The sequence below is a fragment of the Lynx canadensis genome, chromosome A1 (assembly GCF_007474595.2).
Source record: "Lynx canadensis isolate LIC74 chromosome A1, mLynCan4.pri.v2, whole genome shotgun sequence".
Lineage (NCBI taxonomy): Eukaryota > Metazoa > Chordata > Mammalia > Carnivora > Felidae > Lynx > Lynx canadensis.
Window position 1 is genome coordinate 173,937,153 of NC_044303.2, and position 20,537 is coordinate 173,957,689.

Below are 20,537 nucleotides of genomic sequence, written 5' to 3' on the forward strand. Positions count from 1 at the left end.
CTCGAACTCATGAACTGTGAGATCATGACCTGAGCTGAAGTCGGTCGCCCAACCAACTGAGCCACCCAGGCTCCCTGAGAATAGTGTAGTTTTTAAGTTGGATGATTGGTTTGGATATATATATTTTTTGTACATATTATAAACATTTTAAAGAGCTTGTATGTTTCTGTTACGCTTCTTGTTATTCATTTCACTCCTATAGGAACCTTGATAAAGCAGCTACTAGTAAAATTCAGAGAAGTTCAGTTTTTTCTCTATATGAAACTCATTTAGTATTACCTTAATTTAGGCTCTGATGACAAGATGTAACCACTGGATATACTTGCCATTAATAATTCTTGTGTTTTTTTAAATGTTTATTTTTGAGAGAGAGTGTGCACACAAGTGGGGGAGGGGCAGAGAGAGAGGGAGACAGAGGATCTGAAGCAGTCTCTGTGTTGACAGCAGAGCCCAGTGCAGGGCTTGAACTTGTGAACTGTGAGATCATGACCCGAGCTGAAGTTGGACACTTAACTGACTGAGCCACCCAGGTGCCCCCTCCCATTAATGATTCTTTAGAGAGAAGGCTCTTAGGTTTTTTCCTAGGTTCTTTATATCTATGCTTTCATACCAGTTTTTTCAGAAGACAATGGCCAGTTTAATCTTGATTATTGTCTTGCAAAAGGACTTCTTGTGATTGTTTTAAATACAAACATATAAAATTCAAACATAAAAATTGAGAGAATAGTAGTACTTTGAACCCCAGGGTATGCCACTTGTTCATCAGCTCATGGTCACTGGTGTTCTATCTATATTCCATCCATAACCTCCTCTCCTCATATTATTTCAAATCAGATCCCAGATATCATTTCATTATAATACTAGTTATTCTTGAAAGAGAAGATCTCTTTAAAAGAAAAACTGGGGCACCTGGGTGGCTCATTCGGTTGAGCGTCCAGGTTTTGATATCCACTCAGGTCATGATCTCGTTGGTGGGATCAAGCCCCAGGTCGGGCTTTGCGCTGGCAGCCTGGGAGCCTGCTTGGAATTCTCTCTCTCTCTCTCTCTCTCTCTCTCTCTCTCTCTCTCTCTGCCCCTCTCCCGTGCAGGCCCCCTCCCCTTTCTCTAAATAAATAAATAAATAAATAAATAAATAAATAAATGTAAAAGAAAAAATCTAAGCATTATATTATACCTAAAAAATTAATATCATCAAATATTTGGTGAATTCAAATGTCCCTTAGTCTCCTGATTGTTTGAAATCAGAGTTTAACAAGGTTTACACATTGTAGGGAGTTTTTTTTCTTAATTGTTTATTTTGAGAGAGAGAGAGAGCATGCAAACAGGGGAGGGGCAGAGAGAGAGGGAGAGAGAGAAGCCCAAGCAGGCCCCACGCTCAGCTCAGAGCCTGACTTGAAGCTCGATCCCACCACTGTGAGATTGCAACCTGAGCCGATATCAAGAGTAGGTTGCTTAACTGACTGATCCACCCAGGCGCCCTGTAGAAAGTTTTTGTTGCTAATATCTTAGGCTTTCTTAATTTATGGGGAGATTCACATCCCCAAAATGTTCCTTTTTAAGACTTAAACACTCAGGATTTATATTCATAAGCTTAGTATTGTTATTCACAGTAACTGTGTCACAGCCATTTTTACTCCTTCCACAGCATCTTAACAGTGTTATGCAGGTAGGCCCTCTGAAAATGTACTTTTTTTTTTTTTTTTAACATTTATTTAATTTTGAGACAGAGAGAGACAGAGCGTGAACGGGGGAGGGTCAGAGAGAGAGGGAGACACAGAATCTGAAACAGGCTCCAGGCTCTGAGCAGTCAGCACAGAGCCCGACGTGGGGCTCGAACCCACATACCACGAGATCGTGACCTGAGCCGAAGTCGGACGCTTAACCGACTGAGCCACCCAGGTGCCCGAAAATGTACTCTTTTAAAGTCAAAGTTGAGAACCTTCTTAAAGGGACAGATAGTAAATATGGCTATGCAGGCCATATGGTCTCTGTCACAACTTCCCAGATCTCTGTCACAGCTACACAACTGTACTATTATAGCATGGAAGAAACCATAGACAATACATGAATGAATTAGGTGGCTGTGTTCCAGTAAAAGTTTATTTATAAAAATAGGTGGTCAGCCTGTAATTCGCTTATCCTTGTTCTACAGCATTAGTTTTTCAGAATGTGTTCTACAGATCACTAGGTTCTGTGAAGGTGTGTAAAGGGTATGGCGGCCAGGACTAGTATTGGTATAACAGTCTACCTTTACCACCACCTCATCTGGAAGTCTGCTTGTATGGATTTTTATATATTGGGTTTCAAATGAGATTTTATTTAAAAACAGGATTCTCTTGTTTAGAATAAAAAAATATTGAAGTTCATGGGTGTATAACATTCCTAGTCTTTATAGCAGTGACTCCTATTATTGCTTTGTGTGAGGCACCATGCACTTATGTATTTATACTTACCCTTATCCCATCTGATCTTTGCAGCAACCTTAAAATTATATTGTCATCACCAAAGAGAAGTAAGTAACTTTGTCAAAATCTCTAAGCTAGTAAATTGGATTGCTTGACTTTTTATTACGGAAGACAGGAGTTCTCTGTATGTCCTGAATACTAGTCATTTGTCAAATATATGTTGTACAGATAATTTCTTGTAGTCTGTGACTGCCTGTTTTCCTAATGGTGTCTTGATGAGCAGAAGTTTTAAGATGAAGTTTAATTTATTATTTTTTTTCCTTTATAGTTGCTATTTTCTGTTTAGGTTTATAATGCATCTTGAATTGATTTTTTTGGAAGGTGTGAGGTAAGGGTTGAGGTTTATTTCTTCCATATGGATATCTAGTTATTCCAGCACCATTTATAGAAAAAAATTCTCTTTCTCAATGGATTACTTTGGTGCCTTTGCAGAAAAATTAAATGACTATATATAGGTCATGGTTCTCTGTTATAGTTCCTTGATCTGTTTATCTTTATGCCATTGATGCAAATATCTTAATTACAGTAGCTTCATAGTAAGTCTTGAAATCAGGTAGCAAAAATTCCCTTTGTTCTTTTTTAAGATTGCTGGATATTAGAGTCTTGCATTTCTGTATAAATTTTGCAGTCAACTTATTAAGTATATTCTATAGTTTCCAACTTTATCTCTGTTAATATTTTTCTTGAAGTATATTTTACCTGATAGAACAATTAAACATAGTTTTAGCCATTTCATCTCTTTTACATCACTGTTTGCCTAGTATATCTTTTTCCATTCATTTACTTTGAACATACTTGTATTTGTATTTATGTATTTATTTTATTTATTTTTACATTTGTTTTAATGTTTATTTTTGAGAGAGCGTGAGCATGAGCGGGGGAGGAGCAGAGGGAGAGGGGGACAAAGGATCTGAAGTGGGCTCTGCGATGACAGCAGAGAGCCCAATGCGGGGCTTGAACCCACAACAGTGAGATAATGACCTGAGCTGAAGTCAGACCCTTAACCAACTGAGCTGCCCAGGCGCCCCTGTATTTTTATTTTTTAAATGAGTCTTCTTGTAGACAGCATACTGTTAGGTCATGCTTTTTATCCATTCTGACAATCTCTATTATTTTTTTTCATTCCCCCCCATCTCTAATATTTAATTGGAAAATTTAGTTAGTTGACATTTAAAATTTAATCATTGATGTGGTTAGATTTAGGTCTACCATTTTATTGTTTTGCTGTTGTTTTTTGGTTTATCTCTTTTGTTTTTATCCTGTTTTTTTTTCTTTCCTATCTTTTGATTATTTGAATATGTTAATAGAATTTTTTTTTTAAAGCTATACCTCTTTTTATTTTTAGTGGCTGCTCTGGCTTTTCACAGTCTACTTAGAGTTAATACCATTTAACAAAAAAGTGTAGAAATCTTGTAACTGTATAGGTTCATTTACTATTCTTCCTTTTTTTAAATGCTATAGTTGTCAAATGTCACATGTATATATTTATGTATTATAGACCTCATAAAACAATGCCAAAGGTTTTGCTTTAAACAGCCCTGTATATTTAAAAGCAATTAAGAGAAAATAGACTTTTGTATTTATCAGATGTTAATCATTTCCGATATTCTTCTCTTCTTCCTGATTATCTGAGTCTATAGTATATCATCACCTTCAGCTTCAAGAATTGCCTTTAGTATTTCTTACAGTGTAGGTCTAATTGTAACCAACTTACTTTAGCATGTTATTATCTGAATGTCTTGATTTCACCATCATTCTTGAAGGATATTTTTTCTGAATATAGAATTTGGGCTGATAGGTGTTTCCCCCCCCCCCCCCCCCCCCAGCATTTGTGTTTAAAATTTTTCTTAATGTTTATTTATTTTTGAGACAGAGCATGGGAGGAGCAGAGAGAGAGGGAGACACAGAATCTGAAGCAGGCTCCAGGCTCTGAGCTGTCAGCACAGAGCCCAATGTGGGGCTCGAACCCACAAACCTTGAGATCATGACCTGAGCCAAAGTCGGATGCTCAACCGACTGAGCCACCCAGGACTTTTAAAAAAACATTTTATTTATTTATTTGGGAGAGAGAGAGTGTGCTCAGGTACGTGAGCAGAGGGGAGAGAGAGAATCTTAAGCAGGCTCCATGCTCAGCACAGAGCCTGATGCGGGGCTTGATCTCACAACCTTGGGATCGTGACCTGAGCAGAAATTAAGAGTCAGACACTTAACTGACTGAGCCACCCAGGCACCTCTCCCCCAGCACTTTAAAGATTTTATTCCACTTTCTTCTGGCCTCAGTAATCTGTGATCATTCAAGTTGTACCCTTGTAAATTGAAAACATCACATTTGCCTCATCCTCTTTATATGTTAAGTAATCTTGAATTTTATCTTATATATTGTGAATGTTATATTGTGGATATTCTGGAGTCTATTTTATTTCTCAAAGTATTATTTGTTTCATTAGTTAACTGGGTTGGAATCAAACTGCACATTCTTATTTAGGGAGGCAGTTCAAATCTTAATTTAGTTCTTTTATCCTTAACTGGAGTTTCTATATAGTACATGAGTAGTTCTGGAGTCATAGACCTGGGCAGAGTTTATTCACAGACTGTGGGTCTTCTCTTTTCTGGTTTTTCCTCTCAGAATATTCCTCAGTTTGGATTTGTCTGATGTTTTCTTGTGATTAGATTCAGGTTTAACATTTGTGGCAAGAATATAACAAAGGGAATGTTGTATTCTTCTAAATGCATCATGTCTTAGTCAGTTTGGGCTGCTCTAACAAAGTACCACAGACTGGGTAGCTTATAGACAACAGAAATTTATTTGTCACGGTTCTGTAGGCTAGAAGTCTGAGATCAGGGTGCTGGCATGGTTGCATTTTGGTGAGAGCCTTATTCTGAGTTGCAGCCTGCTGACTTTTTGCTATGTCTCATGTGATGGAAGGAGAGAGCTCTGGTTTCGTCAGGCCCTTAGGATGGCACTAATCCCATTCATGAAGCCTCCACTCTCATGAGCTAATTACCACCCAAGGGCTAGGATTTCAACATATGAATTATTGGGGGACACAAACATTCAGTCCATAGGATATCACATGAAGGGGCAAATGATTATCAGTTTGTACTATTGGCATTGTTAAATTTGATTTTCTAAGGTGGTGTCTACCAAATTTCCTTTTGTAAAGGTACCCTTCCCTTTTTTTGTGGTCAGTATGTCATCTATGGGGTAATACTTTGAGGCTATGTGAATATCCTGTTCCCAAGTAGGCATTTACCCATGGTTTTAGCATCAGTTGGTGATTCTTGCTTAAATTAATTATTACTACAGCAGTAAGTGGTGATTTTTTTCTTTTCTTCCATTCTTCTACATTGATTAGCTGACATTCTTCTGTAAAGAGAAATTTTCTCTCCTTATCCCTTGTTAGTATTTTTTTTAATGTGGAATGAACTCATGGATTCATTGTTTGTTTGTTTAAGATTTTTTATTTTTAAGTAATCTCTACACCTGTTGTGGGGCTTGAACTCACACCCCCAAGATCAAGAGTCACACACTTCTCCGACTGAAGCCAGCCAGGTGCCCCTGATTCATTTTTAAAATTTAATGTGTTGTAATTCATTCTTCCCAGTAATTTTGTTGTTCAAATTGTTCCAAATTTGACCAATGGAAATCCCTTCAGGTTTTCTTCTGTAACCTCTGGGAATGTGCCCATCAATTTTTTGAGCACTGTCTTTTTACTATAAGAGAGTATGGGGTTACCATGACTTTTCCTGTTCACCCCTGGAATTTGCCATTTATCTAAGGGCTCTGCTCCTAATCATTAGGCTGTTTGGCCTTCTGACAATTTTTATTTTTAAGCATTATATATTTATTGTAGAAGGTTTTAGGAAAATTTTATTCAGAAAAAATTCATCCATGACCCAGCCCAATCCAAACCACTGCTATAGCTTGATATGTATCATATATCCTTTTTTTTTTTTTTTTTTAACATAGCTTTTGCCAGCAGGTCTTATGTTAAGCCTATTTTTTATTTGCATTGTTTAACCGTATAATGAATCTCTATGAACCTGTTTTCTAGCTTCAGCAGTTATCAATATATGACAAATCTTTTTTCACTTATAATACACCTCCTATCCACCCCCCACCAGGTTTTGAGGAAGCAGTTTTCAGGTATAACATATTGTCTATACATACTTTAATATGTATCTCTAAAAGATAAAGGCTATTAAAAAAAAATACAGACACTGGGGCACCTGGGTGGTTCAGTTGGTTGAGTGTCCTACTTTGGCTCAGGTCATGATCTCACAGCTCATGAGTTTGAGCCCCACATCGGGCTCTGTGCTGACAGCTCAGAGCCTGGAGCCTACTTTGGATTCTGTGTCTCCGTCTCTCTCTGCCCCTCCCCCGCTGGTTCTCTCACTCTCTCTCTCTCTCTCTCTCTCTGTCTCTCTGACTCTGTCTCTCTCTCTCTGACTCTGTCTCTCTCTCTCTCTCTCTCTCAAAACTAAACATTAAGGGGTGCCTCATGGTTCAGTTAGTTAAGCATCTGACTTTGGCTTAGGTCATGATCTTATGGTTCATGGGTTCTAGCCCCATGTCGGGCTCTATGCTGACAGCTTGGAGCCTGGAGCCTTATTTGGATTCTGTGTCTCTCCCTCTCTGTGCCTCCCCACTGCTTGTGCTCTGTGTCTCTCTCAAAAATAAATAAATGTTAAGAAAAATAAACATTAAAATAAATAAATAAATAATATAGACACAGTACCATTATTATATCAGTCAGCATCTCTCTTTCCCTAATTACCTCATAATTTTTTTAAAATGGCTTGTTCAAATCAGGATCCAAACAAGTTGCACACATTTACATTTGGTTGATGTCATTCAAGTCTCTTTTAATCTCAGTTATCCGCCTATCTCTATTTTCTTGACAGTTTATTTGTTAAAGAGACTGGCTTTTTGTCTTTCAGTATTCCTTTTGTGGATTTTGCTGATTGTGTCCCTGTTCTTTTTTTTTTAATGTTTATTTATTTATAATTTTTTTCATGTTTATTCATTTCCTGAGAGAGAGAGGGAGAGAGCGTGAGCGAGTGCAATCGGGAGGGGCAGAGAGACAGAGGGAGACACAGGCTCCAGGCTTTGAGCTGTTGGCACAGAGCCCCACACGGGGCTTAACCGACTGAGCAGCCCAGGTGCCCCTAATGTTTGTTTATTTTTGAGAGAGAGAGAGAGAGAGAGAGAGAAAGAAAGAGCATGAACAGAGGAGGGGCAGAGAGAGGGAGACAGAGGATCCCAAGCAGGCTCCGTGCTGACAGCATTGAGCCTGACGGCAGGACCCGAACCCACAAACCACGAGATCATGACCTGAGCTGAAGTCAAACGCCCAACTGACTGAGCCATACAGGCACCCCTTCCTGTTCTATCTTTAACATGTTATTCTGTTCTAGACAATAATTTCTGGAAACTTAATAGTTAGATTTGAGGTTTTATCAGGTTCAGTTTGGGGTTTTTTTTGTTGTTTTTTTTAAAGAGAGCTTTATAAGTGGTATTGTATATTTCATATTGCATCAGTTTGGGAGGCACATACTATCTGATTATCTTACTTTTATGATTCAGTTGATCAGTAGGATCAGCCTAATCCATTCATTAGAAAGCCGCTAGCTTTCAACTGATGGTCGTTGATGAACATTGCCTGATCTGTTATTTCATCAGGGGTGTCTCCTAATACCTATTTAAACAGTTTTTTTTAAGTTATAAAGTGGTATATATGCTTACTGAAAAAAAAATGGCAACATGGAAAAATAATTACTCCCCCTTCCCGCTTTACATTTAATGTTTTGGTATATTTCTTTTCCGTCTTTTTTTTTTTTTTTTATTTAATTCCTGCATAGTATTTCATCTTGTGTTTGAACATTAGGTTGTTTAAATTTTTCATTGTTATAAATAATGCTTTGATAAGATATCTTTGTCTTATGATCTTGTTTAAAATCAGATGATTTCTTCAGAATAGATTGCCAAGGTATAATTCATGGGTCAGTAGATATGAATTATTTTACAATCCTAGATATATATTGTCAAATTGCTTAAGTAAAAATTCTAGCTGTTAAAGAAAAAATTGAACTATAAATATTATACCCAGGTGCTAGTAGGAACTAGACAGGTGACTGTTTTTCTAAGACCTCTAAGTTATTCAGTACCTCATAGATTGAGAAATTTTGCTCATAAAAATATAGTGGTGGTAGACCCTTTATTTCTGTATCTTAAGTAGGATTGTGTGGCTTATGGATTTTCCTCAGTATTTACTCTTGCCTTTAGCTTCAGGGTGGGGGAGTCACTGCTGAGAATATTTTTATATGAGTACTTTTGTCTTTATATGGATAGGTATTATGCAAGCCATGCTGACACTTCAGATGCAGGGGATAACTATAGCAGTATTGAAGGTTAGGGTCAATAGCTCAACATTAAGTGTACTTCTTGAAAGCAAGCTTGTCTCTAAACTGGAAAGGAAATTGCTGCAACTTGAATAGGGACAGGGGGCTTCTGTGGCTTCTCTGAAGCAAAGAAGACAGTTTGGTATTGTGGTACTGGCTTTGGAGTCTAACAGACTTGGAATCATATCCAAGACCAGGTAATTACAGAATTGAGGTCTCTGAGTCTTTATTTTGCTCATCTGTAAATAGGACTCAGTGATGCCTGCCTGTTTTAGGTTTTTTTATACTTAGGAAGTGTCAACATAATCATTAGGGTTTTTGAGTTAGATGCTATCTGTAGTAGAATAAAATTATCAAGTCTAGAACCTGAGAAGACAAAAAGAATTTATTTATTGATTGGACTGAGGTAGATAGGGCTTTTCTGCTTCAAGTGTTATTTTGGGTCAGGCCTAAGAGACCTTTTCATCTAAGTTATAAAGATATTCTATTGTTCTTAAAGCCAAGAAAATACTCTGGCAAACTTGTGAATAAGAAACTATCTTGCCAAATGAATTCATTAAATATACGTTTATATTGAGTGTCAATTTTATGCCAGGAATGTGGAATGCTGAAGTGATTAAGAGACAATCTGTTGGGGGAGACAAGTAGGTAAGGCAGTAATTAGAGTGTTGTGTGAGAAGTGCTGTGATAGATATGCACATAGAGTCCTGTTTGAGTGTAGAGATTGGGGCCTTCTTGGGTCAGGGAAGGCTTCCTGGGTACTGCCACTGGTAATACTGGGCCTGAGTTATTCTTAGAGCAGTATGGAAGATAGATTGGAGAGACTGAGGCTAGAAACAGGGAGACAAGTAGTAAAGGAGAGTCAGTGGAAGTGGACAGATTTGAGAATCTTTTCGTGAGGGAATCAATCAAGCTTTTTTGTGACCAGGGATCAGGATGAGAGAAGGCAACTTTGATTTAGGTTTCTGGCTAAGCCCACTGTAGGATGCTCAACTTAGAGAGCCCCCTGAGTAACTCAGAAGTATTGTTTATACTATATTATTTATGTTCCTTTACTGACAACCCCAGTTAATAATTTATATAGCACCTATTATAACCAGGTACTGTTATACAAGCTGAGAATATACCACTGAACAGAAAAGAAGTCTGTGCGCTCATGAAGCTTACAGTCTCATGGAAAAAACAGATAATAAGTAAGGCTTAAGAAAAATAAAGCAAAAACCAGGGTATAGAGAATGCCCAGGACAGGGAAGGTGGTAGGAGGCCATGGGGAGCTCTTAAATGAAAAGATCAAGGAAGACTTCTTGAGGTGATTTTTGAATAGAGTCATTCTAGGTAAAGGGAATAACTATAAATGCCCTAAAACAAGAGTGTGCTTGGCATGTTTCTACAGCATCAGGGAAGCCACAACGAGTGTAGTGGGATGAACAACAGGGGAAAAGAGAGGAAAGATCAGATCAGTGACCAGATCATCTGGGGTTTTGTACTTCATTCTAAATATGATGAAATGCCATGGAACAGTTGAGAGCAAGGGTGTGATATAATCCAACTCTGGCTACTGTGTGAAATACAGTCTGTAAAGGGCCAGGGGCAAAAGTAGATGTGAACAGACTAAGGAGGAGGCTTTTGCAGTATTCCAGGCAGAGTCTAATGTGATAGTAGATGATAGTGATAGTTGTAAGGTAAAGAAGTTGCCAAATTTGGGATGTATATTGAAGGTTGATCCTACAGTATTTGTTGGAATCTGAGGGAAGGAGAAAATTCAGGTGACACCAAGTTTTGTCCTAAAGCAGCTGGGTTAATGACTCCATTTTTTGAGTTCGGGAAATACAAGGGATCCAGAATAGCCAAAACAGCCCTGAAAAAGAACAAAGTTGAGGGTTCATACTTCCTAATTATATAACTTACCAATTGAGACTGTATGGCACTGGCATAAGGAGATTAGATAGATAGATAGATAGATAGATAGATAGATAGATAGATAGATAGAATAGAATTGAGAGTCCAGAATTAAAACCATACATTTATAGCTAACCAGGTTTTGACAAGGCTGTCAGGATAGTTCAATAGGGGTAAAATAGTCTGTTCAACAAATGGTACTAAGACAACTTAATATCCATATGCAGAAGAAAAAGTTTGACCCCTACTTCACACTGTATACAAAAAAATATATATAAGATCTAAATGTAAGTACTAAAACTCTTAGGGGTAAATCTTATGACCTTAGATTTGGCAATGGATTCTTAGATCTGACACCAAAAGTATAAGCAATACAAGACAAAAATAGATAAATTAGATTACATCAAAATTTAAAACTGTTGTGTATCAGACTATTTTAAGTGGCCTAATATACTGGTAAATAACAGTTGCTGTAGGGGGCAAACGACAGAAAAAAATTTTGAGGAAATGATGGCTGAGAAAATTCCAAAGTTGATGACAACTATAAATCTGTAGATCCAATAAGTTCTATGAAGCACAGGAAGAAGAAATATCATCATAAACTTTAAAAAGCACATCATGGGGCGCCTGGGTGGCTCAGTCGGTTAAGCAGCCGACTTCGGCTCAGGTCATGATCTTGCGGTATGTGAGTTCGAGCCCCGCGTCGGGCTCTGTGCTGACAGCTCAGAGCCTGGAGCCTGTTTCAGATTCTGTGTCTCCCTCTCTCTGACCCTCCCCCATTCATGCTTTGTCTCTCTCTGTCTCAAAAATAAACGAAAAAAAAAAAAAAAAAAAAAAAGCACATCATAATTGGTGCGCCTGGGTGTCTCAGTCAGTTGAGTGTCGGATTCTTGATTTTGGCTCAGGTCATGAGCCCAGGTTGTGGAATCAAGCCCTGCATCAGGCTCCATGCTAAGTGTGGAGCCTGCTTGGGATATTCTCTCTCAATCAATCAATCTCTGTGTGTCTCTCTCTCTCTCTCTCTCTCTCTCTCTCTCTCTCTCTCTCTGTCCCTCTCCTCCATTTGTGCACTCTCTCACCCTCAAAAAAAAAAAAAATAACACATCATAATCAAATTGCTTAAAACTAGAGATAAAGAAGAAGTGGGGCGGGTTGGGGGGGGGTGGTGCCTGGCTGGCTGAGTCAGTAGAACATGCAGCTTCTGATCTCAAGGTCATGAGTTCTAGCCCCACATTGGGCATAGAGTTTACTTAAAACAAACAAACAAACAAACAAACAAAACCCAGAGATAAAGAAAAAAACCTTATAACCTTCCAGAGAAAAAAGATACATTACATGCAGATAGAAAACATAAGAATTAATCAGATTTCTTGTTGGGAACAACACAATCAAGAAGACATTGGGGCAAAATCTTTCAAAATACTGAAAGAAAAAGATTAGTATCTGTATCTAGCAGAATCTAAATTTCTGTACCCAGCAGAATATTTCAAAAACGATGGCTACCAAATATAATAAAGTATCTTGGGTTGGATCCTAGAATTTAAAAAAGGGAGGTCATAATGGAAAAACTGGTGAAATTTGAATGAAGTCTAGAGTTCAGTTAATAGCTATGTACCAGTGTAAATGTTTTAGTTCTGACAAACGTGCCATGGTTACATAAGGTGTTAACATTAGGAGAAAGTAAGCGAACGTTATAAAGAAATCTCTGCACTATCTTTCCAACACTTTACAAATCTAAATTATTCCAAACTAAAAATGTTATTAAAAATTTAAAAGATGAAATAGAGACTTTTCAGATATACTAACACTGAAAGAATTCATCACCAGAGACCTACTCATAAGATAAAGTCCTTGAGGCAGCAGGAACACTGCAATGGACTAGATTGTGTCATCACCCCTCATGGGACTGAGGAGCTGAATTTTAAATTATGTTTAATTCTAATTAAGATTTAAATTTAAATAGCCACATGTCTCAGAAAATGTAGATAATTCTAATGATGCGTTTTTGTTGGGACTAGTCTTTTGGGAGAGGCTGACAACAATGAGACAGGCAACATGCAGGTATAACAAGCCTTCCCTTCTTGTACCTTCCACTGAGGAAGTGCTGGGTTGGAGGATGGCTGGTCTTAGCAGGACCATACACAGTTCTGTGGCCTTCCATTTTTTTCTGCTGAGATGGTTTTGAGTTTGAATGAGACATACTGATTAGACTGTTATTCTGCCAAGTCTCTCTTCTTTGTATGTATAATTTCCACTCTCCTCAAAGGACCATCTTCATTATTTACAGTTTCAGGCCACATGTTTTTATTGTTGATTGCGTGTCTTCTGTGCATTGTGGAAACAAATGTTTATATGATATTGATAATTGTTCTTTAATACTTTAATTATTTACTTTACCATTTTGTTTGTATAAATTAGTATGAGAACTAAAGATTAAGACTTAAATTATAGATAAGCTGGGTCGTGGGGTGGCTCAGTTGGTTAAGCGTCTGACTTCAGCTCAGGTCATGATCTCACAGTTTGTGGGTTCAAGCCCTGCATTGGGCTGCGTGCTGACAGTTTGGAGTCTGGAGTCTGCTTCAGGTTCTGTGTCTCCCTCTTTCTCTGCCCCTCCCCCGTTCACATTCTGTCTCTCTCTCAAAAAATAAATAAACATTCAAAGACAATTAGAAAAAATAATAGATAAGCTATTTGGCACTTATTCTAAGGGTAGTCTTAAATCTTTGGATAAAGCTAAGAAATCTGGAAGGATAATGGAATCATATAATAATAGCAACAAATGTTTGCTGAGGGCTTTCTGTGGGCTGGACACTCAACAATTTATTTGGATTAAATTAAATCCAAATTATTTGGATTATCTGATATGATCTTTACCAAAACCTCAGAGGATAGGTGCTATTATCTCTTTTTGTAGGTAATTCTACTGATACTCAGGTTAAGTAACTTGCCATAGACAACACAGCTGGTAGAATCCCAACTTGGACAACTCTAAAGTCAATGCACTTTATTCTGCTGGGTGTTACAGCTTCTTTTGTGTATTAACAGTGCCAAGCCAAGTCCCAAGCACAACTCCTTAGGATGTTTTCCATTCAGTTCTGTAAAGGCCTGAGTTAATGGTCATAGGTTTATAAGTGGCTCTGTTAGGTCTCAGTGATATCCCTTCTTTCTGTTTTGCTTACCTGGCCCTGGTAGTTGCTTTCCTGGTAGTTATCTGTCCTCAGATTCCATTGTTCCCTTTTGAAATCTTTGACCGTTGTCACCAGTAGTTAGGTTTTTGGACTTAAGTTTAATACTGAAATTTCTTCCTATAGCTATTTGAAATGGCTGTCTTGGCCCTCAGAAACCAAAGTAGGAGGCTCTTTTAGAGCAACATATTCCTTCATGCTTCTTTGTAAGGGCTATAGGTTTCTAAGACAAAATATAGCTGCAGAGTCAGTCCAGTTTACTCTGATCATAACATTTAATAATAAAATTAGCATATGGTTTACAGCTGTCTGCCTAGTCTCTCCCCTCAAATTCTTTTCCACTCATTTACCACTTACAACTTTTTATCTTCCCTTCCGTTCCCTCTTATTTCTCAGGAAAGGCAGCCTACTCTTGTAGAACAACATATGCATCTTTATTTATTTAATTTTTTAAGATTTTATTTTTAAGTAATCTCTACACCCAGCATGGGGCTCAAAACTACAACCCTGAGATCAAGAGTCAAACACTCCACTGACTGGGCTAGCCAGAAACCCCAACATAAGCTTCTTTAAAGTTAGACTTGTATTGCGTTCCTGGTGCCATGTTTCTTTTGTTGTTGTTTTAGCTTTGTGATATTGATCAAGTTATTTAATATTTCATCATCTGTAAAAATACAGGTAATCATATATGTCTTGCAGGATTATTGTAAAGAATTAGAGATGATGTTTATAAAGTCCCTGGCACAGAGAAGGTCCTCATAAAACAAGAACTTTTTTGAATCCATTGCTATGATTTAATTTGGCAAATATTTATTAGCACCTAATCAATGTTGGACTCTACTGAGGATTCTGAAGAAACAACAAAACCTAGAATCTCTAAATTCAGAAAGTTATATAGTGTAGGACACTGACATATAAACAAATAACAACAGAAAGGCACTAAGTACAATAGAGGTATATATAAAGTGCTAGAAGCAATTAATTATTTTTCCAGCTTTGCCTGTGGAGTGCTTTCCAAGTATTTCTTTTGGAAAAATACTTGGTAGTCAAGATTGGGGACAAATAGAAAGAAAGAGAAAAAAAAAACAACAACCCTTAAAGGTTTCTGTAATCTGTGAGGTGCCAACCTTTTGAGAATTGATTTCAGCAAGACACTTGATAAAATCTCTCATGAAGTCCTTGTACATAAGATGGAGAAATGTGGGATGGCTGATAGAATAGGATTTGAAGATGGTTATACAACTGTGTCTGGGATGTTTTCTCCTACAGTACTTTCTGTTTACTTATAAAATCTCTGGGTTGGAAGGAACCTTAGAAATAGATATATAGTATACTCTAACTTGTACCTAACATCTCTCTACTGTCTCTTTTCTCTTCCCTTTTAATTTTTAATTCAACAGTACAGAAAAGTATATAGTACAAAATATGCCTCTCTCTCCAATTCCATTCCCCAAATGTCCCTGACATCCTCCCCAGAGACCAACGCTATTAATAGTTGCTTGTGTATATGATCTTCTTTTATTACACATATCTTTTTACACCTTGTATCGTAATTATTTGAGTGTATATGCTGTCTCCCTTAGTAAGTTGTAAACTCCTTAAGAGCAAGGACCCTACCACATGATTTCCTATATCTCTCCAAAAGTACTTGTACATTGAAGGTTCTCAATAAATATCTGCTTGATTAAGTGTTTAAATGAAATTTGGACCAGGGAGAAGACAGGCTTCTTTAGTAAAATGCCACAGTTTTCTGTCCTTGGCCATATCATTTATAACTTGGATGGAGATGTAGAAAGCATGGTTGTCATGCTTGTCATGCAGATGACACAAAGATGGAAAAGAGAGCTGATAACATCAGATGACAGAATTAAGGCTGCAGATGATCCCAACAGACTAAAATGTTCAGCTGAAAAAAAAAAAACAACAACAACCAGGGATAAATATAAAGTCCTGTGTTTAAGGGGGAGAAATAACCAATAGCTTAGTTGTTTTATACCCAATACCCAAGTATAGAATTAGGAGACTTGTCTTGATGATAATTTATTTGAAGATGATTTGGGAGGGTAGGGGATGGATCTTAGTTGCCTTTAAGCTCACTTTAAGCTTAATTTAAGATTGTCAGTAAAGCAAATACAGCTTTGGCTGAATTAGTGGAATATGAGTCTAAGTGGGTTAGTTTGTGGTTCTTGTGTTCTCTCTACTAGTCAGACTGCTTATTGAGTATTAGGTCCATTTTGGGGTGCCACACATTTAAAGAGAGCCTGACAAATTGAGGTGTATATAAAGGAGGTTAACTAGGAATATAAAACTTGGGTATAAGAATCAGACTGGTATAGATCTCTCCTGGGTTCTGTCACTTAGCAGTTGTGATAGCTTGGCAAAGTCATTTCCTCTGAGTTTGTTTCCATACCTTTAAAGTAGGGCAGAATAATAATACCAATCTGGAGGATTATTATAAGGATTAGAGCTAACCAATGCAATCAAAATTTTCTGCGGTCATTAGAAATTAGATTAATGACTAAGTATAGTCCCTGCTTTGAAGGAGGTTACATTTCAGTGGAGCAGACAACTGAGTAAATCCAAGATTGTAATGTAGCTTGTTAAGTTTTCAGAGAATTGACTTACATAAAAGGGGGTAGACTTATTGATAGAGCCCCCAGTAAATACAGATTGAGTCGGATTGTTGTGTAGCAGTAGAATGAGTTTCCCTAGGAGAAAGTGAATTCCCCTCAGTGAATGGATATAATCAAGTTGAGACTAGGTGATTATTTGTTGGGGATGCTTGCAAGGCATTTTTTATGAGTAGAAGGTTGGACTAGAAGCGTTGGCAGACTCTGGCCACCAGGGGCCAAATCTAGCCAGACATCTGTTTTTGTAGATACAGTTTTACTGGAGCATACCACACCCAGTTATTTATGGGTTGTTGATGGCTGCCTTCCTGCACCGTGCAGAGTTGAGTAGTGTGACAGAGACCATATGGCCTGCCAAGCCTAAAGTATTTACTGTTTGGCCTTTTAGAGAAGAAGTTTGTTGACTCCTGGACTAGATCAATGCTTCACAACCTAAATTATTTTGTGAACTGCTAACCTTCCTAAATTCTCTGACATGGGGATTTCAAGTCAAGAGGGAGGAAGGCAAAATTTGAAGTTAGATGGTTATAGTTTTTCTTGTTGGCAAGGAATGAAGACTGCAAAATAGTTGATTAACCTCTAAGACCTTTTAAGAGACTGTGATTTTATAAACAGATGCTTTGGGTGTGAGACAAAGTATTATTTATATGCCACCTGGGCTAAAGCTATCTGTACCCACTAGAACTGGGAAGTGGTCCTAGTGTAGTGGGAAAAACTGGTTGTGTTCACCATTGTGAGTTTGTTTCCTCACTTGTAATTGGAACACTTTCTATACTAAAGATTGGAACTAATGTGTGTACTCAGATAGATGTAGCTATCGTTACTATATTCCATAGACTACCTGATTGGAGTGTATGTCACACCAGATAGAATTTTGGTTGGTAAAGTATAAATCCCTCCCTTGAGTGCTGCTAGTTGGGGTACTACACAAAACCCTTTCCTTGTGTTGACTAGATTTTTATTTATTATTATTATTATTATTATTATTAATTTATTTATTAATTAATTTATTTATTTTAGAGACAGAGAGAGAGACTGCCCATGTGCAGGTAGGGGAGGGGCAGAGGGAGAGAGAGAGAGAATCTTAAGCAGGCTCCACACCCAGCATACAGCCCTGCCACAGGACTCTGTCTCATGACGCTGAGATCATGCCTTGAGCTGAAATCAAGAGTTGGATGCTTAGCCGATTGAGCTACCCAGGCATCCCTGGACTAGATCTTTAGATCTCATGGCAAATAGGAAATAAATCGATCTTATTAGCAAATATAGGAATATCTTGTGGCTGGCAGCTTCAATTCATACATTACAGGTGTTACTCTCTTTGCTAGAAAAGGCAGAGATTTTGCAGACACAGTGCACTTCTCCCAGTGGAATATGATTTTAAACTTCTTCCCATACATTTTGTCTTTTATATTCAGAATCTACTTCCAACTAACAGTTTTCTTTCTTTCTTTTTCTTTCTTTCTTCCTTTCTTTCTCTCTCTCTCTCTACCCCTCCCTGCCCCTCCCCTCCTTTTTTTTTGTTGAAAGTGTTGACTCGGAGACAAAAAGAGGCCAACAGCAAGAGCAAGAGTGACAGTGAGACAACTGCCCAAACTTCCCTAGACATTGACAAGTAAGTGACTCTGTCGTGTTTTCAGAGCTCTTGTCTAACATACCATTGCTTGGACTGAATAAAGAGACCTATTCCTCTCTACCCTGGGTTTCTTTGGCTTTCCAGTCACTTCATTGCTTTGATATCTGAATCTATTTTTCTTATTCCCAATTTATGTTAATGCAGGTGGCCTCTATCTTTTTGAATTACCCTTAAAAAATTCTACCACTCATTCCATTTCCACATTCTGTTTTCTTTAAATTTGCATTTTGGTGTTTGGTACTTTTGGGAGCAGTGAGCTATTTTGCGATGTAATGGTACAGAAGTTCAGTTGCAAAAAGTTGGGCAATATAAGTGACTTCCTTGAGTTATAGGTTGCAGCTTGACTAAGAAAGTATATTCTAAAGGGTGGTTGGGTAGAAGTGATGCCCCCTGAAAGGAAAGACATTACCAACAATACATTAAAGCAGTCATTAGGCAGAAATGTTTATCTTTGAAATACAGATCTTAGACCCTAAATTTCAAGGCTGTCTTCCCTAATCCAGTTGAGTGGAGCTGATCACTTGCTCCTTTTGGAATCCTAACATGTGGACATTCCTCTATGACTGTATTGCATCCCATCCCACTATTGCAGTATTTTTTTTTTCTTTTTTTTCATTTCTGTCTCCTTGGGTAGACTGTGAATTTTGAAGGCAGATACTTGCCTTCATTCATCTTTATATCCTCAGCATCTAATAAAATGTGTCTGAGACAGCAAAAACAATAATAGCTCTTTGTTGAACACCTAATATTATGTACCAGCCACTGTGCTAAGTGTTTGATGTACTTTGTAACTCTCACAATAGCTGACAAGATAGTTATTCTTTCTTTCTTTTTTTTTTTTTTTTTTTTTTTTAATTTATTTTTGGGACAGAGAGAGACAGAGCATGAACGGGGGAGGGGCAGAGAGAGAGGGAGACACAGAATCAGAAACAGGCTCCAGGCTCTGAGCCATCAGCCCAGAGCCCGACGCGGGGCTCGAACTCACGCACCGCGAGATCGTGACCTGGCTGAAGTCGGACGCTTAACCGACTGCGCCACCCAGGCGCCCCTCTTTAGCTTCTTAAAATGAAGATGATCTTAAGAGTCTAGAAGACCTGGTTTCTGACAATTATTAGCTATAGAACCTTGGGGAGAATAGTACTTTCTTAGTAGGGCCAAAGAATTAATTGAGAAGTTGTGTTTAAAGGGCTTGGTACCAGTTCCTACCACAGAGAAAATACTTAATAAGTGCTTATTTTCTTCCTTTGTCCCCAATGATTCCATTGTCACAGATGCCCAATGAATCTTACTTCAAGGACACAGTTTCCTCTCTTTCTACAGATTCTACTATTATAAAAGATAAAAATAACTATGTAGTAGGTGAAGTTACTCAAAAGTCTCTGGCAGAACCACATGGTTTTGGTAACTTCCTAGTTGATGTTGCAGGTTGTAAAATTAAGGAAGTCAGCATACAGAGTCAGACAAGTTCATCCACCCTGGTAAAAAATGTCATCTTGATTTAATTCTCATGGTTGTCTAAATTTTAACTTCCCTTTGAAAAAACTATTACACTTAATTTCAGAAGAGTTTGACAGAATATTTTATGTCTGAAGAGCAATCAGCATTGTTTGAGATAGTTAGAAGAGCTGATTTCATTACCATCCCACTGCTGCAACAGCAGGGTACAGAGAAACAGCCAGGGAAAACCGCTAATCACTCAGTCCTTTTGATTGGCGTCAGGTTAGTTTTATTGGCCATCCTGCTGAGCGAATCTGCATTGGTTGACATGTCTCCTCCACCGAATAACGTAAAAACACAATTGAGACAGAGTAACATAAAAACACAAGAGACATATCCAGGAGCCCAGAGGCAAAAGCAAATCTTAAAACTGCTCTTTCCCCCTTCCTTCTGATTGGCTAGGAATGAGAAGTGTTATCTCTGTAAATCCCTGGTCCCATTCAGAGAGTATCAGAGTCATGTAGAGTCCTGTCTCCAGCTTGCAAGGGGTGACCAAGGAGATGGGCCTGAAGAGAGTGGGAGGATATGCTCAGCTATGGAGGAGAAGTGGCGGCAGCGGCTGAGGAACCCAAAGGTATGTATGGAATGTTTTAGGAAGCTCTCCAAAGTTCTGTTCTATGCTTTTTTCTTCTTCCTTCCTTTTCTGCTTATCTAGAAACAAGATTGCATTTTAAAATTATATTTTCTTTCAGTTAAAAAGTATATATGCTCCTTGTAGGAAATATAGGCAGTTCAAAAAAATATGAAGAATCAGGAGAAATTAAGAAATTATTACCCATAATTTAGCTACTCAGAGATAACAACTTTTAGTATTTTGGCCAAT

At 37.9% G+C, this 20,537-nt stretch overlaps 1 protein-coding gene across 2 annotated transcripts in view; it reads left to right on the plus strand.

Annotated features, from left to right (window-relative positions):
- UIMC1 (ubiquitin interaction motif containing 1) overlaps positions 1-20,537 on the plus strand; it is a 119,483-nt gene that overhangs the window by 95,714 nt on the left and 3,232 nt on the right. For both annotated transcript variants that reach the window (XM_030326915.1, XM_030326937.1), the window contains 2 exons: positions 18,112-18,196; positions 20,117-20,288. In XM_030326915.1, coding sequence (XP_030182775.1) covers positions 18,112-18,196; positions 20,117-20,288 — 257 coding nt within the window. The remainder of the gene's footprint in view (positions 1-18,111; positions 18,197-20,116; positions 20,289-20,537) is intronic.